Source organism: Felis catus, chromosome C2, assembly GCF_018350175.1.
Source record: "Felis catus isolate Fca126 chromosome C2, F.catus_Fca126_mat1.0, whole genome shotgun sequence".
Classification (NCBI taxonomy): domain Eukaryota; kingdom Metazoa; phylum Chordata; class Mammalia; order Carnivora; family Felidae; genus Felis; species Felis catus.
Window position 1 is genome coordinate 46,030,246 of NC_058376.1, and position 27,776 is coordinate 46,058,021.

Here is a 27,776-nt window from a genome sequence, read left to right on the forward strand (position 1 = left end):
TAGAGAAGTTGTATTAAGAAAATAGAATGAAGTATCCCAGAATTAACCTGTGAGGGAAGTCATGATAGAGATGGGATTCGCCTTTAAAACTTTTGTGCCCAAGAGGAAAATAAGTTTCTAGGACCCTATGTCACTCACAGCAGAGAACCAAAATCAATGTTACTGGTAAATAAGCAGGAAGTTACTTGTCTTTTAACCTAGCACAAAATAGTTCAAATCATTTTGGTTCACTTTATGGTGAAATAAATGGCAATACACTTAATGTAACACACCATTTAATTTATTTCCCTTAATTCAATGCCAAAAGTCAAAACAGGAAGGGAAAATATTTCATACTTCTTACTGAGGGCTGATCTCTAAATGGAATCTTTTTCACAAAATACTTAACACAGAAGCATGCACACTACCAGTCTACACAATGAATGCTAATCGTTAGAGGTTTTTCTACTTAACAAACATTTATTTAATACCCACTTGACCTTATTTACTTGGCTCAACCAACGTTACTATGGGATTACTATGGGATATATAAATTTCATTCAATTGTTCACTCAATACCATGTCTGGAAGCATCTTCAGTCATTTATGAACTGAGACTCCACATCCCTTCATGGATGTTCTTTTCCTTGTTTTGGTATCCCCTTTCCAGAACTCAGACAGCATAGTATACAAGCCTCTATTTTACATCTATTGTAATTATTATATTTATTATTTATGAAAGCTACCAGTTCACTGTTCCTGATAGGCTGTGCACTCACTGATAGCAGGAATGCCGTTTTATATTCATTTTTGACTAAGTAACACCTAATAAAGTAACTGGCTTATACAGGAGGTCAATAATATTTGGTAAATACAGTAAATAATTCACTAAATGCCTCCCGAAAGCTATGAAAGCTATGACTCAACTGTAAAATACAAGATTCTATTACTGAAGATTGACATATTAATTTAACATTAGGATGGGAGCAAAGTTTAGATGTTTTGCCCTTGGACTCAATAATATATGAAATTTAATAGTGAAATAAGATAAAAGACTTGATTGGAGATGGACGGGGAAGCTCTTCATGTACATCTCAGCTGTATAAGTGTCCATGGTCCCACCTTGATGTTGATGTTCTTCCTCACAAGGATTCAACTTTGTTAGGTAGCATGGCACATGGCTAGCACTAAGAATCAATGCTTCTTGAATCATTGTCATAGTCCAGCTTTATTGCTTAGTTAAATACAAAACGTTTACATTTAGAAAGCAAGGAGGGTCTAGGTGAAGTGGTTACAAAGCCCATCCCTGTGGAAATTTTTCTGTAATATGCATGCCTGTGACTCTTATGTATGGAATCAAATTCTCCAGGGACCTTAAACTCTTCCCTAGATGTAAATCAGTCAACTTTAAAATCTTCTATAGGCCAAGAGAGGTGACTGACTGGCTGACTCCCAGTTGAATCAAGTGCAGTCCAACTCATAGTCAAGAGTTGTTTGTTGTGGTTGTTGTTGTTAACCTACTCTGATTCCAAAATGAGTATTATACATTGGGAATTCTTCCTCACACATATACACCCCAGTAAAATAAATTAAATGCAATATACACCGTGGGAAATAAAATCCTTGAGTAGGTGTCAATGACATGATTATTTTCCAGAATGATTGCACCAACATGCCCTCCTAAGGATTGTCTTCTCTTTATCTGAGATGTATCTGTGCTGGGGCTACCTGTGGATCTTCCTCGCATGGCGTCCTCTTCTGAGTGTAGAGAAAAGGAAGTCTGCTCCATTTCAGTCTTGCTGTCATGGTAACAACCGTCGAAGGCCATGGCTTGAAATGTATCAATATTATACATTCCAGAAATCTGACAAAAAGACTTTTTGTTAGTAAGCCATGAATATGGTTCTATATGTAGGAACTACAGTAAAAGTCTAAACAATCAGATTTTTAAAAGAGTTTCAATAAATGCTAAGAATGTTCTGCTTATTTTATTTTATTTTAGTTTATTTTTTGAGAGAGAAAGAGAGAGTGAGCAGGGAGGGGCAGAGAGAAGGGGGGACATAGGATTGGAAGCAGGCTCTGAGCCAACAGCAGAGAGCCCAATGTGGGGCTTGAACTCATTACCTGTGAGATCATGACCTGAGCCAAAGTTGGACATTTAACCAACTGAAATACCCAGATGCCCCTGTTTTGCTTATTTTAAAGAATAGAATTCTGGTTTTGCTTTTGGTATCTGACTAAAAGTCATTTTAATAATAAACGGAAAACATTATCAAAGAGATCTGTTTTTAATAGGGACTTAGCAAGGTTTATTATTATCTCCATAGAGATAGTTGAACATTATACAAATAAATGTTTCACAATTATAATGTCAGTGTTTTCTAATTTAGTTTTGGCCTGATAGACTTTTACACTCAATGCATGTTTCCCCAGAAGGGAACACTGTTTCAGGTTTCCCTCTTTGTTTCTGCATAGTATGAATTGTTTGACATAAGTTTGAGTTGAAATTGAATATGATTTATCAGCAAAACCAATTGGATTTGCTTTTCAACATATTTTTGTCTTTAGAGAAAACACAGTAATACGCCTGGTCAGTGTAATTTTTTGTCCAAAACCAAAACAATATTATCAGGTGATCAACTTATGCTTAAATTTGGAGTAGGGATAAGAAATGATTTTAGCTACTCTCTTTGAATGCAAATTGGTCAACCCTTCTCATTTTTTGCTGAGAAGTACCTATAAATGATACCAACACAGCCCAATTAAACAACTTGAAATTGGCTTATTTTTCGGAAGGAGAGAATGAATTATCAATGCTTTCTGGCTCCAGTGCCTGATTAAATCTAAACTACCACTTTTCTTTAAGGTTTTACTTTGAGGGAGATGGTGGTTCTCACTGATACAGAACTGTGTGTAGGAAGTAGGTGTTACTAATTGCTTTCTGAGAAAACGAAATCACTTCTTGATCTATAGGGAAGTTAAAAAAATGAGCAAATATGAACAGGCTACCACTGGCTGAAATTATTCAGAATTCAAATTGGAAGCTACAGAATAAAGTCTGCCAAAACATGTATTTGGTTCACAGCAATTAAAAAAAACTAATATTTTGGGGTGCCTGGGTGGCGCAGTCGGTTAAGCGTCCGACTTCAGCCAGGTCACGATCTCGCGGTCCGTGAGTTCGAGCCCCATGTCGGGCTCTGGGCTGATGGCTCAGAGCCTGGAGCCTGTTTCCGATTCTGTCTCCCTCTCTCTCTGACCCTCCCCCGTTCATGCTCTGTCTCTCTCTGTCCCAAAAATAAATAAACGTTGAAAAAAAATTAAAAATAAAAAAAAACTAATATTTTACTGAATTCAAGAGACATAGAGAATATTTTGTGTAGTCAGTAAACTAACCAAGGACCCATACTCAAGTTATGTTGTCCTTTTTTGTTTTAGCCATAGGAACTTTTCATAACAAGATGAAAATGGATGATATGAACATAAAATAAGATCAGGACTCAAAAACTAACCTCAGATAGTAAAAAATAACACTAATAATATATTCAACTCTGGATCTGAGAACAGAATAACTAGTATAATCTCTTTTGCGGTTTTACTATACCCACCCAGAACACTGCTGAGTTATCCCACTGGACACTATGATAATTTAGAACCATTCATATAATTGATTAAATCTTGCAGTATACAATTTACCAGTAGGGTGCTAATTTCCACAATTTCATAAGTTGGTTGTTCTAATAGAAACAGTTTTAGAATGGGGCTTTAATTTTTCACTCCAGCCTACAAATAAGCACATACCTAAGGCATATTATATCTAAAGTATAGATTTGACTGTTTTATGTGGAGTTCTAAGTCCTGGAAGTAGGAAAACATTCAGATGAAGGAATCAGAAAGAAAAGAATTTCCTTTCTCCTTTCTGGGCAAAGGTCAACAGTAGGGACAATTTTCCCATGATCCTTGCTGTTCTCCCAGCTCTTGGCACCTGGGGGAGGTTGGGACAAGGTGTGTGATGGCGGTGGTGGCAGGAAATGAGCTTTGCTTCACTTCGTGATTTCATCGGAAGGAACTCCATAGCCTAAGATTCCCGGTCTTTCTCACTATCCCTGCATTATTCCACTAGAGGTTTCGCAGAAGGAATTAGCATGTGTGGCTCAGCAGCTCCTTTTGAGTCCTCACTTTAGGATCCGCATTGGTACCTAAGTTTGTTCTCTGAAGTGAGGTAAAAGGAGATTATCCTTAGAGGGAGAGTCCTGAATTGTCTAGCTTCACCAGTGACCAGAAGGGGTAAGCACATTCAGTACAGGATGAAGTATTAGTGAGATCTCCTGTTCACATATCTAAGCACTTACTCCAAACTGCTTTATCAACAACAAAGGTGACATCCTCTCATCTGCCTGGTTTTCACATCTTTCTCTAAAACTGGTTTCCCCCTTCAGGCGTAGAGAAAAGAAGTATCACCAATTATCCCCCCAAACCTACAGACATATCCTTCTACCCTGCCCCTCACCAGGGCATCCTACCCCTTTAACAATATCTCATCTCAGACAGCCTGTTCCCACTTTCCTTGTTAAAACCACTATTTGTTCAGAGCACATGAGCTGGGCATTAATCACAATAATAACTCAATATTTGTGTAGCATGTTACAGTTTGCAAAAGTTTCAGACCCACTTATTACATTATTTGCAACAGCCCTATGAGGTAAATAGGGAAGAAATTCCACCATTTTGAAAATGAAGAATGAGATCCAGGAACAAAAAGCTAGAAAGTGGCAGAGTTAGGTTTGGCATCACTACTTCTGACTCCAAATCTGTGTTCTTTTATTTTGCCCCACAAATATATGAATGGTAGGACATTGCTTTGAGATAATTGCACCTTTGAAGGAGGATGCTTAGAATGGTGGTTCCTAGAGGCTGGGGAAAGGGGAGAATGGGAGTTGTTGAATGGGCACAGAGTTTCAGTTCTGTAGGATGAAAAAGTTCTGGAGTTTGCTTGTACAACAATGTGAGTATTCTTAACACTACTGAACTACACACTTAAAAACAGGTTAAGATGGTAAGTTCTATGTTATGTGGATTTTACCACAACTTAAAATTTTTTTTAAATGGATGGTACTTACTAACTTAAAAGATTTTCTTCTTATTGGTACACAAGAAGAGTGTGTATAGCCCCAAGTAGTGAAAACTAAAATTCAGGTAGTGTGAACATATGTGTTGTGTGGCAGGTGGGAGTGGATAGATGTAGACAGTTTGGAACCAAAAGACTGGATAGAGATGGGCCCAAATTCCTACAGTGCCTCTTGCTTGGGTTAACCACTTCCACATAAAAATAGAACAGAACGACAACAACATTCTTTTTCTTATCACACGTCTTTTTTCTCTGTCACCTTTAATTCACAGATTATCTAAATTGTTGCTATTCTCAGTGCAGGCAATGGATCAATGGCATCTGGGACTTGTTAGAAATGCAGACTCCAATCCCACCCCACATCTGCTGAATGAATATCTGAACAAATCCCAGGTGATGTGCACACACCCATCACTGCATACTTGTCCAGAAGCTCCCAGTTCTCTCACATCTGCCTAGAAGTCATATGGGCATGTGTGCGGTGGGGACACATACACAGTGTCAACAAAAGAAACGGAGGCATCAGCAATAAAGCAAAATCAGTTCTTATTACAGCTTTGATTCAAAGGGGATATAATAGAAGAAGGAAGTGGTATTACAGGAGATCTGAATTTCAAATGCATCTCTGTTGGCTGTGAATCTCTTGACATATCACTTCACTAAAACTCTGCCGCTTCATCTCAAAAATAGAGATAATAATCTCTGCAAGGCCTACATTATGGAGCTGAGATGAAGGCTCAATTTGAGAAGAGGATATAAAACACTCTGAAAAGTAAGAAACACTCTCACTAGAGGTATAACAAATATTAAATAATGTTTTGGGTGTACATGAGTATGCATATAAGAATTTCTCAAACCAATGTGAATATATTTCATTAAAATCATGTTCATAGATGCTACACACACACGCACACACACACACACACACACACATATGTATATATACAGCCTTAAGTACAGGCTACCAAACAGATTAATTATGTTTCTTAAGTACAATATCTTATGTCAGTTGTCATAATAACAGGGAACTCGTGCCCTGATCCTTTGTGAAACAAAGCAGGTAGAGATCAATCTGTCCATGTTTACTAAACCCTGGCACAAGAAACATGTGATGACATTTAGAACCCAGAAACCACCTTTTATCCCCAGTATCCTAAGGAGAGAAGAACCTCTCTTTATGCTCTGCCACTCTCCCAAGTAACAAGAAGAGAAACATAAATCCTAGCTCTGGTGGAGAGAAGCACATCATTTATGGATTGAGAGCACAGCCATTGGAGTCAGGGAGACCCAGAAACAAATCCTAATTCCTCTTGTGACCTTGGCCAAGTTACTCCCTAGCTGCTCCTATTTCACCTCTGTAAAATGAGGGTTATACAGTACCTACCTCTCGCGGCTACTCTGAGAATTAAATGACATGCTGTGTCATTAGGTGGTTAGTGCAATACCAATATAGAATAAACACACATTAAATGTTAGCTATCATCATCATCATCTTCTTGAAAGGATGTAGTTTACACCTGAACCCTTTCTTTTCAAAGGATAGAGCCGGTGGAGAGGAGCACACTGAGAGAAATTCCTCACATGAGAAAACCCTCCTGGCAAAGGTGAATGAGGATGCTGAGGAAACCAGTCAGCACAGGCAGAATAAAGTTCAATATTAAATCCTGTGAACTTGCATCTTGCCAAGGCATACAGACTTAATACAAGGGCTTACAACACTGTCAGGAGAGGGTTATAGGTAAGGACAGTCTTTTTCACATTCCAAAAGGGATCAGATAGTTAAAGCCAGGCAATACCTTCCCTGTCTTCTTGAATTGTTTCCACTCTTCCACTGTGGTGAGGTAGTTCACAGCTGCATACTCAATGACTGACAGGAACACAAAGAGGGAGCTGACCCACAGGTACACGTCCACGGCCTTGATGTAGGACACCTGGGGCATGGAGGCACTCATGCCGGAGATGATGGTGGACATGGTCAGCACTGTGGTGATTCCTGCCATTGGAGAACAGTGACAAGCTCAGTGACATAACCACTCTGTTCTAGGATCTGGTGCTGGATTACACCAGGGTATGTTTTTCTGGAACACTTTCAGATGATCAAAGCTGGGAGTGGAGGAGGAATCCCTGCATGTTAACCTAGTACACATCTTGAGCCCAAGCAAGAAGCTCTCCTTGGATTTGTCTATCTCTTTGCCTTGCCCTCACCCCAACTGTCCATAATGTTTCCTTCCCCCCATCTAAAGACTTCACAGACTCAAACATATTTTTAAGGACTCATTCACTCATTTGCCTTCAGTTGGGCCTCTTTAAACCATCCCAGAAAGGTTCAAATGTGTTCAATTTTAAAATTCCTTCTGGAAAAGAAATTCTAAAACCATTCCCACTACCCTTTCCTGTCACTTTGCAATTTACTGTTAAGAAATTGTCTTTGAGTCAATCTTTAATCTTTCATTCACCAGAGAGTGATCTTGTCATTTTCCGTATTTTTCTTTCATATAGAATACTTATGAGCCATTAGTATTGCTATCACTTTGTCCCTTGTTACTGAAACTACAGTTCAATTGAGATTTAGGATGGAAGTGTGATCCTGGAGGCTCAGTTCAGTGTAAATACTTGCTATTTGACCGTGAAATGCCATTTACATTCCCCACCCCTCCCCCTCCCTTTCCTTCCCTTCCTTGTCGGCCAGTCTCTCCCCTTCCCTCTTCTTTTCTTCCTTTCCCTTCTTTATCCTCTGGCATAAGCATCAGAGGTAATGAGATCAAGATTCTGGGGCACAATGGAGAAAGAAGTGACTCGAGATTTCCTTAACAAAATGCTGGCCTCGGGGTGGGCTAGTCTGTGTCTGCACTAATTTCTCAGAGGGACGCAGCGAGAGTGCTGCCTGGAGAAAAAGTACAGTATTGTAAATATTTGAAATGTACACTAGCTGGCACAGTTTTATTTCCTAACTTCCCACCAGGGAGGCACAAATGGAGTCCTTAATGATTTTTATAAGTTGTGAGGACATTTTAATGTCAACAGACAGAGTCCCGAACAGCAGGAAGAGCACCATGATTTACTCCTAAATGTACAGACACAGCATGTGGACAGCTTTCATCACACACTTCCACCCTTCTACAATAATTCTTCAAGGTTCTCATCTGAGGGAGCCCATATCCAAGACAATGACAGATCTACAGAGCTATTCAATTTCAAATTAAGTTTTCCATTTGTATGATCAAGACCAATGACTTGGCATTTTGGCAGTCACCATGGGAGGGCCCTGGAGTCTTACCTTGACACTGATTCAAACTCCAGGATAAGAAACCTAAATGCTATTCTAGCTCTTACCATTAAATACAGGCCACTGTCTCACTGAGTCCCAGATCTCCCCAACAACGGTAGTATGGACCATCTGCGTATCAGTGGATACGCAGTGCAATGCTGTTTGCATTCCTTGCTACATAAATGTGGATATGTGATTTTTTTTTATTCCCATTACAAGTGTATGTGTAGCTGAAGGCAAGATTTTTTTTTAAATGTTTTTATTTATTTTTAAGAGAGAGAGAGCACAAGCAGGGGAGGGGCAGAGAAAGGTGGGGAGGGGCAAGATTATTAAATAAAGCTTGCTTGCCTTTATTGAATGTTTACCCACCACAAACCTAGGTAAGTAAATATTATTAGCCACACATTGCAGAAAAGAAATATGAGCTGAGAGGGGCTAAGTAACCAGCCTGAGTTTGAAAAACTCCTGAGTCAGGAGCAGGGCTACAAATTTTCTGAGTGTGGAACCCATGCTTTTTATATGCAAACCTGCTGCTTCTCATTCCAGAGGGATCTCTTTTTGTTTCTAACATTATAAACCAATCTCTATACATGAAGCATCTCTGAGAGGAAGACACTATAAAGCTGAGAGTAGAATTATGTCAGGAGGTATACTTTGTGCTTTTCAAAAAGCTAAAAGTCCTATTCCTTTCAGGACTTCACTGGTAAAACTGAATGAATCCTGCACTAATATTCATATTTAGTAGTTTACCTTATTCGTTAAAAAAATTTAATGTCTTTTTTTTACTGGTTTTCTACAATATAGAAGATAGAACTTGAGTTTTTTTCAATGAACAGTAACATGGGGCTTAATGGACAAAATAAAGGTTTAGAGCCCATATATGAGTTTCCTACATGCCAGATAGATCTTACTGGGCATTTTAAATAGATGACTAGTGAAAGGCCACTAAATCGATGGCCAGTAAAAGGAAACTGCATTATCTATTTTTTGCCAGAGAGCAATAAACTATCATTTTCCTTAAAAGGATACTTAGTACAGCTAATTTACTATAGCTTTATTTAGTTTTAAACAGGCATTTTAGATTTTCCTTGTTTAAAATGAGCAATAAAAAAAATAGTGAGTAGGGAGGAGAGATTGTTTGAGTCTGCAAGTAAAGGATGAGAAAACTGATATACAAATTCCTAAAGCAATAGAACTTGAGTCAGGAGTGTTACATCTACTGATTAAAACACTTATGTCTTGAGCCACTCCTTTAGAAATGCATTAATCTTGACAAAGTGTATTCCTTCCAAACCCTTTAAAGTTAACATCCCAATAAAGGCACTTTAAATATATGAAGTGACCATTTAGTCAAAGAAAGGTTCTGTTTAGATTAGGACTAGAAAATTATCTTCTCACCTACCAATATTGCTCTGCATGGTCAGGAAAGTGTTAGGAGACAATATTTGGCCTGGCCCATGGGACTGAACTCCCCTGAGCCAGTTATGCCATATTATGCATTATGCCAGTTATGCAGTTATGCCATATTAACTCTTAAGGACACATATAGGGTCCTAAGAACCCTTTGGTCTAGTGAGAGATACTGATCTTTGTGTTTCATTGGCCATTTTTCTTCACATGTGATGGAGAGGTTCATTGACTAGTGTGATGGCAATAGGGCACATAGGCATCACTTATAGAACTATTGAGTCAGTCATGTATTCAGTCGTTGTGCTGTGGACAGGTCTTTTGAAGGCATAGGTATCTACATTTATGTTTAAGTGAATAAAAACATTTTCCCTGTAGGCCTAAGCAGAAAGAAAATATCAAGTGATCTGAGAGAAAAGAAGGTAGGTTGGATAGCCTAACACCACGAGTCTACGGCTAGAAACTAACAACCATTGCCGCACAAAGGTGGTGTCAGAGTCCAGTGCCTAGAAGTTCTGGTAACCTCTATGATGGTTAAATGAATTACTCCTAATTATTTACTTTTTTCAGGCATGTGTCATATCCTCTGTTAGAAGACATTTTTCTTTGTAAGTGTCTACATCCCTGAAAACTTCAGTTGTCTTTCTCTGCCATGTCTGTTCCTGGTAAATGACTCTATTACTTAATATGCAGTATGAATGGCATACCTAGAGGAGCCAAATGAGAAAGATGGAGGCAAGGGAAGAGGAGGGAGATGGAAGGAAGAGATGAAAGTACAGTACTACTCATCCTTCCATGAGGGTTAAAACATCCTTGAACAACTTTATAATAGTCTCATTCCCTCTCCACACCAAATCATATGGAAAGATAGATTAGTATTCTTAACCCATCCCACATTCCAAATTATGGTAGCTATTATCTCTTATGAAAATCGCCTAATCACAATTGATACTTCTATGCTGTTCAGCCTCTATTGTTTTTCATTTGAAACATGACAAATGTGAAAGGATCCTAAGAAGCAAATGATTCATCCTTACTTAGCAAATGAATCCAAATGTGGAAAGGTCTTAGCCAACAATGAATCCTTATTGTTTTCAGTTAGTAACTGAAATACGGTTATTAGAAACATGGTGGGTTAAACATTGGCAATTTAACAACTATGTATTGAGAACAAAATATGTGCAGGATACTGTACTAGTCACTACAGGAACAGAAAAGATGGTAATAACGATTCTCGTCCTTAAGGAATTCACATTCTAATACAGGAGACAGGATAAGCTACCAAGGCACCCCATAGCTATTACAAGATAGAGGAAGTAAGGTAGAAGAGATACCTGAGGGGAGATACAAAGTGCCACGTGGCTCAAATATTGGAGAGACCATGTCTGTCTGCCTGGTGCCATCAGTAGAAGTTTGTGGCCATTGAGAAATGGCAAGACTTTGACAGAGGAAGATAGGTAGAGTAAGAACAAGAATAAAGGTATAGAAGTACTATAGATAAGATAAGCAGTTAGTCATGAGCGACTGTTGAGAACACTGAATATTCAAACTGGTTGAAGCTTAGACAACCACTTGGGGCAGGAGTATGGTTAAAGATGCAGCAGATAAAAATACAGGACACTCAGTAATATCTGAATTTCAAATAAGCAACAAATAATGTGTTAGTATAAGTACATCCCATACAATGTTCAGGATATACTTATACTAACACAGTATTTGGTGCTTATCTAAAACTCAAATTCAACCAAGTGTCTTGTATTTCATCTGGCAACCCTCAAGAGGCACCTTGAATTCCAAGCTGAGAATATTTACTTCAGTGGCATTTGAGATGAGAGTGTTGTGATCACAGTTGAGTTTAGAAATATTACTCTGGTAGTAGGGTTGGATTGTGGCAAGAAGAATAGGAAGTGAAATAAGCAAGTACAAGGCCTATACAAGCCCATACTACAGCTTTGTGCAAATCAGCAAATGGTGCCCTTTTTCTGAAGGATATCATCCCATACCATGTCCCATAGAGCTTGGGCTAGATTTCTGCTCCTTACCCCCATCTGGATCAGATGTCACAGCCTTGCAAAATGGCCCTGGGCAGGTAGGGATCTGTTAGGGCAATCCAGGAAAAATTAACAAGGGTCCCAGCACTGGTCAAGGCAGGAGGAATGGAAGAGAAAGGATAAGCATATCTGAGGACTTTTTATAGAGAAGGCAAACTCTGAAGATTTAGGTACCTTATAGCCACAGTTCTCAAAGTGTGGTCAGTGGCTCCTTTGGGCTCTCCAAGACATTTTCAGAGGGTCTGTATAGTGAAGATGAATTTCACAATACTAAGACATTGTTTACCTTTTCCCTATGTTGATATTTGCAATGGTGGGAAGCACTGCTGGGAAAAGTTACTGTTGCCTTATCATGAATTCAGGCAGCAACACCCACCTGGTCTAGCAACTGACAATCACTGTATTCTTTAACTGTCAGTATCACAGTAAAAAGAAATCAGTAAAATTTTTTAATTTTATTAAATTACAGCCTTTGTGTATATACCTTTTTAATATTCTGGTTGATGAAATGAGCAGTATATATAAGGCACTTCTCCATACCAAACAGCAATGGCTGTCTTGAGGGAAAATGCTCAGACAGTTGGGTTATGAGCCGAACAGGAGACACTTTTAAAAATGGGACATCACTGGGGCGCCTGGGTGGCGCAGTCGGTTAAGCGTCCGACTTCAGCCAGGTCACGATCTCGCGGTCCGTGAGTTCGAGCCCCGCGTCAGGCTCTGGGCTGATGGCTCGGAGCCTGGAGCCTGTTTCCGATTCTGTGTCTCCCTCTCTCTCTGTCCCTCCCCCGTTCATGCTCTGTCTCTCTCTGTCCCAAAAATAAATAAACGTTGAAAAAAAATAAAATTTAAAAAAAGAAAAATGGGACATCACTGTCACTTAAAAGAACAACTCACAGAGAAACTCTGGTTGTTCAGATTTGGGTATCTTCAGGCACTTTGTCAAAACTGAGTAAAGTAAGCCTATCACTTGAAGTAAAGCAACTAATGATGTTTGTTGCTAAATGATAAAATTTGAGATTTCAAGTCAAAACTAGAATGATGTTAAACTTGTATGTATCACTATGAGCTTGAGAGTTTTTCCATTACTCAGAAACTTTTTGATGAGATTAATAAATGTGAGGTTTTGAATTTATATAATTAATTACATGAACATTGAGAAGATCTGTATAACTCAGTGCACCAGTATTTTTCAAATGGTTGATGCATGGGTGAAAAGATCTAGGCAAAATGCAAGCTAGATCAATGAATTTTAATCTAATAGAGTACAAAAAAATTCGCTGATAGAATATCAGATTCCACATTGTAATTAACCTTTAAGAAACTGTCACTTTCTAAGTTTTGGTGCAATGTCAAGAAAGACTATACACAACACTATTGAAATATGGCTCTTTAACCACATATCTGAACGAGGCAGATTTCTTCCTATATTTCAACTAAAACCTATTACAACAGATTGAATGAGGAAGCAGAGATGGGAATCCAGCTGCCCTCCAGAAGGCCAGATATTAAAGGTTTGCAAAAATGTACAACAATACCACTCTTCTCACTAATATTTTTTGTTTTAGAAAAAAATTATTTGTTTTAGATAAAAGTTATTTTATGGGGCACCTGGGTGGCTCAGTCGGTTAAGCATCCAACTCTTGGTTTCAGCTGAGGTTATGAGTTCACAGTTTCGTGAGTTTGAGCCCCTCATTGGGCTCTGTGCTGACAGTGCAGAGTCTGCTTGGGATGTTCTCTCTCTCTCTCTCTCTCTCTCTCTCTGTCTCTCCTGACTCATAATGTCTCTGTCTCTCTTAAAATAAATAAAAAAAGAAAACTTTAAAAAATGCCTTTAGAGAAGTTATTTTTCATAGAATATGCTAACTTTTAATGAGTTTATTATTGCTAATTTTAAATGGACTAATGCAGATTTTTAAAAATTCTGTTTCAATAGCCAACATGGCTAAATAATGATAGATATAACCCACAAAACAAAACCTCTCTAGGGTTCCTAATAATTTTTAAGGTGTAAATGGGTCCTAAGAACCTAAGAATGACTGCCCAAGACTAAGGAAATTAAGGGTCCAATAAGTGAAAGACTCAACACATTCGGGGCCCTTAGAAGAACAAGAAAAGTCAAGAGAATAAGTGGGATTTGGGTAGGGGTGGCAGAGTTGGGAAGAGTAGTTTGTTGGGTTTTGAACATGTGGAGTACCTGTAGTATCTGGAAATGAAGTCCAGGCGGGCAGCTGGGAGTAGTATCTAGAACTTGAGAGAAAGATTTGTGATAAAGACAGGGTTGGGATTTGCTTTCATAGAGACAGTAGTCAGAAGCAAAGGCTTGTTCCGTTTGATGAGAGAATCAAAAGCGAGCAAAACCTTGGAAGGTAATTACCCAGATTACCTACTCAGGGAGTAGAAGGAAGACAAAGTAGGAGTACAAATGAAAGAAAAGTCTAAAAAAGGAGAAAACCTAGACTAGTACAGAGTACCGAAAACAAACTTATTGTTTGTTTAGTCTCATCAAACACTATGGGCCAGGCACAGCCTAGGCAGTTGACATAAATGCTCCCATTTATTTCATACAGTGACCTTGGAAGGCTGTATTAATCATCTCATTTTGCAGATGAGGAAGATGAGGCTGGGCTCTTGACCACTACACCTGATTCTGAATTTGGAGAGGATGCTTAATAGTGTCAAATACTTCAGAGCTTCAGATGATGGAGGGGGAACAACCGAGAAAAGGCAAGAGTAAGATAGAAAGATAGAAGGACCTTCTGGAGAATCAGGTAGCCCAGTAGTATTTGTGAACAGCCAGTAAAGCAGAGCCCAAAATACCTTTGAAAAAACTTGAGGGTGTTAGGAAGCAAAAACCTGAGAAGATAGCAGTGGTATAGGAATACTACAGTTCCCTTTATTAAGAGTAGAGGGGAAAGGGACACTTCTGATTTGTATATTATTTTATACAAATCTGCATAGCAATTTTCCAACCCTGCAGGGACCCAATGTAGATGCAAGAAGCATAGAATTTCAGGGGTTACTTAAATGCATTTCAGTGTTTTCCATTCACCCCAACCCACCCTGGAACCAGCTTTGATTACTTGTCATTTTCAAAGCGTAAGAGCTAAGTAGTTGGCTTCAGGAATCTGAAAATCATGTTTATAAACCTTTAGAGACTGAATGTCTTTCTCATTCTGTCTTGAGGGCTGGTAATGTGCCTTTAGCCTCCTGTTCAATTCTACCCTGTCCCACTGCTGCACTGAGGTCAGGGCATGACTGTTCTGATGTGAAGGAACAGCCACAATACTTTAATTACTTATTCAGATGGTATTTTTTCCCATGAAGATATTCAAGCCTCAAATGCTTGTAGATTGAAGCTTTTAATAGGGGAAAGAGGTGAACAAATTATTAATATTAATGACAATTTATGTCTTTTCAAACGGTCTTTTGAAGTATGCATATAATTTGCGAACATTAACTTAGAAATCACCCTTTCTGGAATGAATTGTGTGATAATTACAATGATTGTGAAGCACTTATAACAATCTTCTCTCTAGATAGAGCATTACAGGTGAAAACAAAATCAGCTGAAATGAAGGGAGCTCTGCCCTGAACCAGCCAAGAAGGCAAGTGGAATTGACTCTTGAGTTCTCATTAAGTAACGTGTTACCTAAGTGCTTAGCCAGGCATCCTGCACTTAGTAAGAACATAGTAACTGCTAAGTGGGTCTGAAATGGTTCCCATAAATCAGTATGTGTGACAGTGGCATATAACATGCTAGGTGGAGTAGATAATCACACCTGTGTGGTGACTTCATGAAGCTGGCAATGTCTCTCCACTTGAAATCGCTTGCCAACTAAAGTACCACAATAACTGAAATTTCACTGCAGTTGATTCTGATTTTGGTGTTTAGGTTAAGGCCTGATTTCTAATTGGCATTGCCCCCTATCTCAAGAAGTAATTTATTAGGACACCCAGTAGTATAGTGGATTGAAGGTTCTTTTTTCTATGATGCAAAGGTTTGTCATGCATAGCAAAATGGGTTTGGGCAAGGGATGGGGAGGTTTCCTGAAAGTGAGGAGATAGGTTTGTAAAGTGAGGCTGTTTATGCTTCATAATTTCATAATTTATCCTTATTAGTCAGCATTTGGTCAGCTGGTGCAGGCTTCATACCTAATGTCTCAGTTTCCAAGGAAAGAGTCCAATTACAGTTTGCCGCTGAGGCTGTTGAGATCAATGTTATAACCTGAGTGTAAGTCTCTAACTATCCCTACTAAACCATCACTCCTTTCTCTCTACTTATCATCCCTTTTTATTTACCTTCATTGAACTTTCTCTGATATTAGCATTTCACAAAGATTCAGAAAAACCTTACCCAGGGAAACTCTTGCAGGAACAGCTCTTCGGTCAATCCAAAATGAAACCCATGAAAGCATCACCATCAACATTGCTGGGAAATAGGTTTGTAACACGAAGAAGAAGATATGCCTCCTTAGCACAAAATTGATGAAAAGCCTATTGTACCAACCTATGAGAAAAAGCCAGAGTTTTCCTTAGAACAGGCTTCCACATGAAAACATCACACTTCATGAAATGACCTGCCACTTTAAACTCTAAGCTCTTAGAGAACATGGAACAGAACACACTCACCCTTGTTTACCTAGCACAAGGACAGGGTCTGGGCCTGGCATTCCATCAATGTCTGTTGAACTGAAGTCTGTAAGTGATCTGAAGTCTGTTTAATTATGTGATTCAAAGATTCCCCTTAAATTTCATAGCTGCTATTCAGGAATGAATGGTAATCATATTTTGTGAAATGGCCTTTAAAGACCTTTTTTCCAAAATATATTGTGTTCACATCATTTCTACAAGTGAGCCAGTCTTCAATACATGACTAATAACTGCATGCAATAGCCAATAAACCATTTATTAGCTATAACAAATGAAAGAGAACATCTTATGTGAAGGAAAAGGTTCACAGTAGCTACTGAGTCATTGGATTCCAAGTTGGAACCCAGACAGTGAGGCTTTCATAAAGGGAGTGGGTGAAAGGAATACCTGTAAACTGTATTATTTCAAAGTCTGGTGGGTACCATTAATTTATGTAAGGTAAATCTACAAAAAAGTAACCAAATGATGATGTTTCTTTGCTTCTGACTGGAATTAAATAGATTCATGTTGCTAATATTGATTAATTCATGCTGATCAGAAGTAAGACTTGTGGTCACATCCATATAATTTTGTTCAGGTTTCCCTTTTCACATTGGCTGCAAGGAAGTTTAAAGCCAAAAAACAAGGGACTATTAGGTGAAAAATTATAAAACAAAGTCATAAGTATTGCAAAGTTAGAGAACCCTTCTTCTAGTCTCAGTATTAATTTCTTAGGAAACTCAAGATGGCAAACCTATTACACAGAACAGGTCAATATTTAGGAATTCAGCCTAAAACATATACCTAGCAAACCCACCTTGAATTGGCATACTATTCTCTCAGTATTCTCTTCTCAATTATGTGCTGATGACCCTTCTTGTCCCCACCTGTTCTGAGGTTCTCATCATCAGTTGATATATGTTTCAGGAATATCAAACAATTTCATTACCAAGGTTAACAATAGATACATTACATAGTGCATTCTAAAGTCAGAATATACATTATTTTTTAAGCTACTCATTTTGTCTTGTATTACCCATGCCACAGCCCTGCTTGATTTTTGTGTGCAGTTGAGAGTTCTTATTATAGCTGCATAGTGGAATAGCAGTCTCTCTGATGTTACAGCTTCATACAATTATTTTGAGATTAAAAGAGATGAGTAAAAGCTGTGAAAGAACTTCATAAAGAAACACTTAGGGTATGTGGTTTTAGCTATGACTTAAATTTTGGTAACATGTCCTTTCTTTATTGGTAATTTTCTGAAGAATAAATTTGTTTTTGGCAACCAATCAGGAGAAATGCTACTATGTTGTGTGGCTTTTCAGGGCAGGGGAGACTAGGGGTACTATTGTGGTTGAAGCTGCAGGCCAGAAAGAGCTCCCTCCACCACCAAGAAATGTGGTGCTGCCTTGGAAAGATGGTGGAACCCTCAGCCTGGGTAGTGTAATAAAGAGTCTGACTCCACTTCCGATACTTGACTCCTCATAGCTCCCAAACCCCACTGGTCCTTCTCCTTCTGTCTCACACCTGGGCAAGCTAATAGGAAAGCTGGGTGCTCCCTATTTTGGCACCCATGGGAAATTCAAGTCATGCAAGGGAGTCATTCCCCCCAGTCCCACCCTTTAACCCCCATAAAACTCTAAGCCAGTTGCCCTTCTCTGATTTCTCAGGCCATTTTCAGACCTACTTGGGAGCTTACTCCGCTCTCTCTGGAAAACTTCATTACATGCATAATAAATCTCTTTATAACCTTTTGCTTTGTGTGCGGCATCATCAGTTTTGACAGCTGAACCACATTCTGGGTGGAAGGTCTGTCAGCCTCCATCAGGTTGCCGCACAGTAGAAAGAAGGGGAGTTTATGAAAGAAGGAGAGGGCTGGAGAGTTGGCAGCAGGAAAATGCAAGAGAGGGGAAGTGACTGAGGAGTCAGTCAGGTTCAAGGAGTCAGGTTCAAGAAGAGTTTTACACCTGAGACTGTCACCTTCAACGGGTGGTTGATGCTAAAGGCTTCAATCTGTGTCAAAAGGATCAAGATGATGTTTATGAAAATAGTGATGATGAGAGTTACTAGTTAATATTTACTGGTTACTCACCATATGATAGACAGTATTCTCAGTTATTGATGGCAGACTTTATTCTAAATTATTTAAATGCATTAAATCATGTATCCTCACAACCTTCTGAGGTAGAGAGTGTTACAAAAGATGAAGACATTGAGGCTTAGAGAGATAAGGCAACCTGTCCACATTTCTAATAAGCAGTTGAGCCAGGATTTGAACTCATGCAGCCTGTCTCCAAAACTTATACCTGTAGCCACGACATGATGCTGCAATAAAGAATAATTGTCAATGCATTCTTTAGGGGCAGGAGTCATTTTTTTTTCCTTCATAAATCTACAGTGCATGATTGTGAGGGGCACTGAAAGGCATGAGGGGGCAGAAGCCCTCAACTGCTTGTTACTATTGCCAGGGAGTGGTGAAGACGGAGCCAAGGGAAAAACTTGAGGACATGATGGTGCAGCTATCAAATAGAAACTAAAGTTACATAATTCGAACTCTACTTCTGGCTCTCCAAACCAGAGATGCAAGTACAGATTTTACTGTATAGCTGATTTGGCAGTGCAGGTTACGGTGGTTGTTATAATGACAGGAACGAAGACAAAATAAACATAAAAAAATTATTTTTGATTAAGCTAATATGTTTAAACAGGATACTAATTGGAGAAAAACACTTGAGTTTAGCTCTCAGGAGACCACATTTAATATTCCATGGATTATGTGAGACAGAAGTATCACATGCTTGTAAATTAAAATAAATTTCTAAATGCTGATCTTTCTGAAACCGAAGAATGGTTGAATAAACCCAGATATGATTAATAACTGGATTAATAGCCAATGGAATGGTGTATTGATGAAGTAAGAATTTGGAAATCAAATTTAACCTTTTATTTTTAAGAGGATAGTTGGGTGTATATTCATGGATACTTGGGCTTCAAAATCTGAAGAAATGTCATTGCTATGATTATATATGTAGCATACATTCTGTGCAGGGAACAATACTCTTAGATTTCTATGCTTCGTATATATGAAATTTTTAAAATGCTTATTAATTTTTGAGAGACACAGCATGAGTGGGGGAGAGGCAGAGAGAGAGAAACACACACAGAATCTGAAGCAGGCTCCAGGCTCTGAGCTGTCAACACAGGGCCCGACACAGGGCTGGAATCCATGAACGATGAGATCATGACCTGAGCCAAGGTTGATGCTCAACCTACTGAGCCACCCAGGCACCCCTCTGACATTTTAATTGCTTCAAACATTGCAAAGACCTATTTACAATTTATCATATGCCAAAGTTATTTCATCATAACAACAGCAAAATGAAAACAGTTATAAATTACACTTTGACATGCATCATTGTTTACCACATGCATTCCTTTGTTTAAATATTAATTAAATTTAGGACTATGAACATTAAAATCCTGATAAAAACATACTTATACAGTTGGCCATTGAACAGTGTAGGGGTTTGGGGTACGGGCCCTGGTGCAGTGGAAAATCTGCATATAAATTTCTAGTCCCCCAAACCTAACTACTAACAGCCTAAAGCTGCCTGGAAGCCTCACTATAATGGAACAGTGGATTAAGACACATTTTGCATGTTATCTGTATTATACACTGTATTCTTACAATAAATTAAGGTAGGGAAAAGAAAATGTTAAAAAATCATAAGGGAGAGAAAATGCATGTGTATTACCTTAGTGTATGTATTGAAAAATTCACATGTAAGTGGACTGTGCGGTTCAAAATCGTGTTGTTCAAGGGTTGAGTATTTACTTATGCAGAGTAAGACAGGAAGACAGAGAAAAGAAAAAGAAGGAGAAAAAACTATATAAAAACAATAATATGGTTTATCTTTATGAGGTTGGATTACAAAGGCTTTTTCTTTAAATTTCTCTGAATTTTTTTTCAAGTTATCTGCCATTTATTCACTTGTTCAACAATTACCTATGGAGCATTTAGTATGTGCCAGGGATATACCAATGGTCGAAACAAATAATATGTATTATTTATATAATCAGAAAAGTCCATAAGCGTTATTACAGTTAATAGCATTATCTGCTGAATCCTGAGCAATGTAGACAAATAATGAAGTGAAATAGAGCATTTCTCCTGGATCTAAATAGCTGTGGGTTCTAGAAAGTCCCTCAGCTTCTCTGTGATGTAAATTTTGATTTCTCTCTTATGATTCAGGCTTTTATTTTTTTTAATGCTTATTTATTTATTGTTGAGAAACAGAACAAGCTAGCACATGAGCGGGGGAGGGGCAGAGAGAGAGGTAGACAAAGAATCTGAACAGGCTCCATGCTGTGAGCACAGAGCCCCACATGGGGCTTGAACTCATGAACTGTGAGATCATATCTGAGCCAAAGTCTGAGGCTTAACCAACTGAGCCACCCAGGCCCAATGATTCTGGCTTTTAGATAACAACTTGATAACTCCTCTCTGGAGTCTAAGGGCAAGAGTAGAGAACCCTCTAGGGAGAAAAGTCAGTAGGTAAAAGGATTCCAGGCACTCAGGGCAGCATACATTTTCCAGCCTATGCATGACTTAAAAAATCTAAAATGGCATTTTATATGGATTCTTCCTGAAATGACCTAGAATGCTAATAACCAGGGAAGAGGGAGTTACTTTTAACTTTAATCAACAGGAAGCAAGTATAATTTATTTATTTTTTGTTTATTTTTTTAAATGGGACCACATATAATTTAAAAAGTGCCTTGGAGACATGTTACCAAATGAAAAATATATCTGTCATAGTAAAGAGTATACAATATAGGCCCAATATTGAATAGGTTTTCTCTTCTGAGCAATGATGCCCTTTACTGACTGATTCCTTCAGCGATACTTATTGTGTATATGTGCTGCCGAAGTGAGCACAGTGATATTTATTGAGTATCTATCATGTACCATGCCCATTCCAGATGCTGGGGAAGAAATGGTGAACAAGGCAGACAGATTTCTTGCACTCTTTCTAGTCAGGCACTCTGGCGATAAAGCAGTCACATAGAGATGTATTTCAGGAAGTGTTAAGTGCTATGAAGACGAATAACAGATAGGGAATGGTGAGGAAGGAGGCCTCGTTTAGACGGGATGGTTGAGGAAGCACTCTCTGAGGAGGTGATATTTGAACAACACCTGAATGACAGGAAGGAGCCGGTCATGAGAAAGCTGGGGGAAAGCATTGTAGGCAGAGGGAGGAAAAGGCCAAAACAGAAGCCCTGTAGATAGAATGAGACAGGTGTGTTTGAGGACAGGCAGGAAGGCCAGCGTGGGGGGTGTGGGATGTGGTGGAGGGGGGCGGGTGTAGTGGGTGAGGTCAGAGGTAGCTCGTGTAGGCCTTGGAGGTCATTTGAGAAGCTTGAATTTTGTCATAAGTGTGACAGAAAAACCCTGGAGGGTTTTAAGCAGGAAGGAATTGTGGTCTTTACGTTTTCGAAGAGCACTCTCTCTACTGTATTAAGAGTAGACTGCAGAGGCCAGGGGTAGAAGCAAGGCATTTGTCTGCATGAGGACGAATATGGTCATGGACTGGAGGTGGAGGAGACTGCCTGTGAAGGAGGGAGGATGCTGAGACCACACGGGACAGTTGTGTGAATTCAGGTCTCTTCACATGTTTCGCAACGGTAGGTGTCGGTAAGTGCTGATGAACTGTCCCCATAAAACAGCGCACCTGTGCTGCTGTAGAAAGCGAATCCGCTGGATGCACTGAACTCCTCAACAAAGAACTGAGACAGGGAAATATGTTCATCAGTATTTAAGGACTTGTTCCCATGTTTCCAGTACAGCATTAAATCCTCTTCGGTGTAGGCATCTGAAACAAGAGAATAGTTTCCCATCACTGGCTCTTGTGAGTTCCACAAGGTATTCACCATGTTTTACACAGTTCTATATCTCCAGTGCCTGGTCCAATGACATGTATATATTGGGTACTGAAAAATGTGTTTGCCGATAGACTGATAATACCCATACCTACCAAAGGAAAAATAATCTCCAAAACTTAGACCCTAATTACTGGCATAGTGTGGAGGCTTTTCTGGTGCCCACGTGAGGACTGAAAACTCTCCAAATAGCTGCTCCCATACCTGCGTGCACTGAGTGATGTCATAGCACTGCGTGTCCCCCATCACAGGTCCCACCCTAGGTCTTCTGGCCCCATTAGTTTTGCGGCTCTCTTGCATGAAATTACAAAATGAGCTGTGCTCAGTAAAGAATTTTCTCCTGAAATCAACTAGCATTACAGAGAGTTTCTGATGGATTTGGGGAGGAACAACCACTGAAATTCCCAGCATTTTTGCCACATTGTGAAAAACTGCCGTCAGTTTTAAGATGTATCAAAAACAGCTGATGGATCAAAGTGATTGACAAGGAGTTGGCTCGGATGCTCTCTGACAGGGCTTTGATCAGCGAGTGTATGTCTAGAGCTGCATTTTTCTAGGGAACCCAACCAAGTACATTTAATGGAAGATTGTGATTTACATGGGAACATGAATTCCAGAGCTTTCCTAATTTGGGAAGTGTGTCAGTCTGTATAGTTAATAGCATATAGAATATTCCTTTTGAGGGAGCTTGTTCCTTTACAACCCTTGTGGAAACTGCAGAATATGTAATTATGAAAACATTCTTTCCCTGGATGTTCTCTTTTGGCAGGCAATCTGCCATCATCCTTAGTTTTTTAAAAAAAATGTAACTATTTTGAACAAATATATTTAACTTATATCGAGATTTTTAATGCTTGTTAAGAACACGCTTATTTACATGTAAGTAGGTGATGGTGTGTTCAGATCATGAGTGCCTGCTCCATCAGTAAGTAGGACTTACAGCTTTCCAGTTCAAGGGAACAGTTTTGAGTGTCAAGAGGAAACCTGCTGAAATCCATAAAGCACATGGCTGAAACAGTTATCCTGGAAGAGGAAAGAGAAAACAAAAACTGCAGGTCATTTAACCATATGGCTGAATGAACATGCAATATTGAAGCTTCCTGTTTGCTTGTCTTGTGTGCCTTTCAAGAATAATGCAACACAGGGGTGTCTTGGGTGGCTCAGTCGGTTGAGCATCTGACTTCGGCTCGGGTCATGATCTCATGGTTCATGAGTTGGAGCCCCACATTGGGCGCTCCACTGTCAGCACAGAGCCTGCTTGGGATCCTCTGTCCTGCCCTCTCTCTCTCTCTCTCTCTGTCTCCCCCGCTTATGTTCTCTCTCAAAATTAAATAAACATTAAAAAAAAAAAAAGAAGAATGCAAAACAGGCATTACTATCCTCTAGCAAAATAATGTAGAAGGAAGCAAACTCAGGAAGGTGGGTGATTTGCTAAAGACACAGAGTTAATGGGGCGCCTGGGTGGCGCAGTCGGTTAAGCGTCCGACTTCAGCCAGGTCATGATCTCGCGGTCTGTGAGTTCGAGCCCCGCGTCAGGCTCTGGGCTGATGGCTCGGAGCCTGGAGCCTGTTTCCGATTCTGTGTCTCCCTCTCTCTCTGCCCATCCCCTGTTCATGCTCTGTCTCTCTCTGTCCCAAAAATAAATAAACGTTGAAAAAAAAATTAAAAAAAAAAAAGACAGAGTTAATGAGTGAATTCCTGCTCTAACAATTGCTTCTAATCTCACAATTTCCTAGTCAGCTCCCTCTATATTTTTTGGCTGTGATGTCTTTCAGAAAAACATACTTTGGAGGGAGGAGACTTTTTGTTTGTTTGTTTTTTAATGTTTATTTATTTTTGAGAGAGAGAGAGAATGAGTGAGCCAGAGAGAGAGAGAGAGCATGAATGGGATAGGGGCAGAGAGAGAGAAGACAGAATCCTAAGTAGGCTCCAGGCTCTGAGCTGTCAGCACAGAACCTGATGCGGGGCTAGAATTCATGAACCATGAGGTCATGACCTGAGCCAAAGTCAGGTGCTTAACTGACTGAGCTACCCAGGCACCCCCAGAGGGAGAAGATTTTTAAGTGGATTTAAATATCTTCTGGTTTTTGGAAGATCTAAACTTAGTTTCTAGTCATAAAGGGCTGGGATAGTGGTAATAAAAGCCTATGGGTAAAGGTTTCTCTCACAAAGCAAGTTTGCCTGAGAAAATTCTCTTTCCAGGAGCGAGGAGAAAGCCTGGAGCATTTTTAGTTATAGATTTATGGGCACAATGCATAATTCAGGTGCCATTAAACCTTGCATACTGATGAATATTGTTTTTTCAAATTTTATATCCTTCTAGGTTTTCTGGCTTTAGGCAGATGCTGCTATACTATGATCCTGCCTCAAAGTAGAAACTCTGATACCCACAACAGCAGATCAGAGGTTTATAAAAGGCCCCTGAGCAAGTCTGCAAAAAAACACAAAGTCAACAGCTGCTTCTACCCATGGTGCCCCAAGTTAATCAGGAACGATTTTATCTTCCATGGGTTGAATTCTGTTGTCAACAGTCATGCAGCAAAATGCCAAGCCAGGGAGGTTTCTGGATGACTTTGTGTCACAAAACATACTCATTTTACCATATTCCTGGCGCAGTTGACTTTTGAACAATACAGGGTTAGGGAGGCCAACCTCTGTGTAGTTGAAAATCCTGTGTAACTTTTGACTCCCCAAAAACTTAACTGCTAAAAGCCTACTGTTGACAGGAAGCCTTACCAACAACATAGTTAATGCATATTTTGTATATTTATTTGATACCGTATTCTTACAGTAAAGTTAGCTAGAAAAAAGAAAATGTTACTAAGAAAATCATAAGAGAAAATACATTCACAGTACTGTACTATATTTATTGAAAAAATCCACATATAAGTAGATGTGTGCAGTTCAAATCTGTGTTGTTCAAGTGCACTTTAAAGCTGGGAGGGACCTCTGAAGTCTTTGAGTCTACCTCCTTCACAGTATACACATGGATAAATTAGCAACCAAAGTGCTTAGGTGAGTCGTGGTAAAGAAAATATTATTCATGACACTTGGTGTTTTTAAAAAAAAAATTTAGTGTTTATTTATTTTTGAGAGAGAAAGAGAGATGGAGTGCAAGTGGGGGAGGGACATAGAGAGAGGGAGACACAGAATCCGAAGCAGGCTCCAGGCTCTGAGCAGTCAGCACAGAGCCTGATGCGGGGCTCGAACCCATGGACTGCAAGATCATGACCTGAGATGAAGTCAGACACTCAACAACCGACTGAGCCACCCAGGCGCCCTCATGACACTTGTTAAAGAACAGTAAGGAAGATTTTATTTAGGGGGACTACTATACTTTGGTTTATATAGGGAGAGAGTGGGCTCAGGTCCAAATATAACAAGGCAAAGTGGGAATTTATAGCCAAGGAGTAGGGTGGGGGGCAGTGGATGGGAAATTACTCAGAGGAAACATCAGGGGTGAGGGGTGGGTAATTCTGGTTAAAAGAACCTAACAGGATCCTTGCTGAAGGCAGACCAGGGTGATCAGACATCACTTGTGGGTGGTGCAAGATGAGGAATCTTATCAGATTTGAAGGGAGGCAGATATTATGGATGGAGGATTCTGGCTAAATGGACGTAGCAGAGATAAACATGGAAGTTCAAAAGTCAGAGTCTAGGTGAGAAGTAAGTTCAGAGGAGCCTTAGCAGAGTTTGGTCAAAGAGAGAATCTCTGTCAGTAGATAGTGTCAGAACCAAGCCTGGAACCAGGTAACCTGTCTCTGGGCTTTGACTGGCTCTGCTATCAACTGGAATAGCTGTGTGGACAACAATTTTGAGTCTTCCTTTGTTTGGGGATTCCCCAAGACCATCCTCAGGTTCCATGATTCACTACAAGGACTCACAGGACTCATCAAAGTTGTTCCACTGACAGTTATGGTTTATTGTAATGAAAGGACACAGATTAAAATCAGCAATGGAAAGGCACAGAGGGCAGGGTCCAGGCGAGACCAAGAGCAAGTTTCCATCTGTCCTGTTCGAGTGGAGCTATGTGGGCAGTGCTACTGTCCTAACAATGAGTGTGACAACACACATGGAGGACTTCCAACCAGGGGAGCTACCTGAGTCTTGGGGTCCAAGGTATTAACTGAGAGTTGGTCACACAGGTCTGGCTGACCTCGGTCTCCAGCCCCTCCAGGGGTCAAGCTGCTACTGGGTAGCTCAAAGCCTCCTCCATAGATCACATTGTTAGCATAGACTTCTTGGTGTGGCCCAAGGCTTCAGGGGAAACAAAGATCTTCTTAACAGGCAAGATATTTCAAGGGCTTAGAGGTCATCTCCCAGGAGCCAGAAATCATTCTTTGGAATATGTAGGGTACAGACAATCTACTCAACTAATTCTTTCATCAAAATTAATTATTTTGAAAAGTTAATAGTTTTACAAAGTTGGTACCTTGGCCAGATGCTGCCATTCTGCTACTGATTCCTGGTAAGGCCCGACTCTAGTTCTTATTAGAGTCCCATGTTACACCTGACTTAAAATTTCTATTGAAAGTGGTTCTCCTGGGGGGCTCAGTGGGTTAAGCGTCAGACTCTTGATTTCTGCTCAGGTCATGACCTCACAATTCGGTTCATGAGATCAAGCTCTGTGTCAGGCTCCACGCTGAGAGCACTGAGACTGCTTGGGGTCCTCTCTCCCTCTCTCTCTGCACCCCTTCCTGCTCTTGTATGCTCTCTCTCAAAATAAACATTTTTTTAAAGTTCTATTGAAAGTGGTACTTTCCTTTTCATTGCATTTTTATTTTCATTTTTTAAAATAGTTATTTATTTTGAGAGAGATCATGTGCGAGCATGAGTGGGGGAGAGGCAGAGAGAGAGGAAGAGAGAGAATCCCAAGCAGGCCCCACACCCCGCATGGAACCCAACGCGGGGCTTGATCTCAGGACCGTGAGATCATGACTTGAGCCAAAATTAAGAGTTGGAGGCTTAACTGACTGAGTCACCCAGGCAGCCCTCTTTCATTGCATTTTTAAAAACATTGACATCAATATGGCAATAGCACCTTTGCACTAAAGTGAGCAAGGTGTAGAGCAAAAAGAATCTATTATCACTTGGTGGCTTAAAACAACAGAAGTTTCTTCTTTCACAGTTTTGGAGGACAAGTCTGAAATCAGTATCACTGCACTGAAATCAAGGTGTCAGAAAGGTCCTGTTCCCTCCAAAGGCTTTTAGGGAAAATTCATTCCTTGCCTCTTCCAGCTTCTGGCAGCTGCTGGCATTCCTGTACTAGTGGCTGCATCACACTCCACTCTCTGTCTTAATGGTCACATTGTCTTCTACTCTTCTTTGCATGTCAGATCGTACTCTACCTTTCTCTAACAAGGATGCTTATGATGGA

At 39.7% G+C, this 27,776-nt stretch overlaps 1 protein-coding gene across 4 annotated transcripts in view; it reads right to left on the minus strand.

Annotated features, from left to right (window-relative positions):
- Window positions 1-258: 258 nt before the first annotated feature.
- The window catches only part of GABRR3 (gamma-aminobutyric acid type A receptor subunit rho3), a 51,749-nt gene continuing 24,231 nt past the window's right edge, over window positions 259-27,776 (minus strand). For all 4 annotated transcript variants that reach the window (XM_006935978.4, XM_019839592.3, XM_045036788.1 and 1 more), the window contains 5 exons: window positions 23,340-23,422; window positions 22,192-22,332; window positions 16,185-16,337; window positions 6,901-7,097; window positions 259-1,843 (listed from right to left, as the gene is read on the minus strand). In XM_006935978.4, the coding sequence (XP_006936040.2) occupies window positions 1,541-1,843; window positions 6,901-7,097; window positions 16,185-16,337; window positions 22,192-22,332; window positions 23,340-23,422 (877 nt within the window). In that variant the 3' untranslated portion in view covers window positions 259-1,540. The remainder of the gene's footprint in view (window positions 1,844-6,900; window positions 7,098-16,184; window positions 16,338-22,191; window positions 22,333-23,339; window positions 23,423-27,776) is intronic.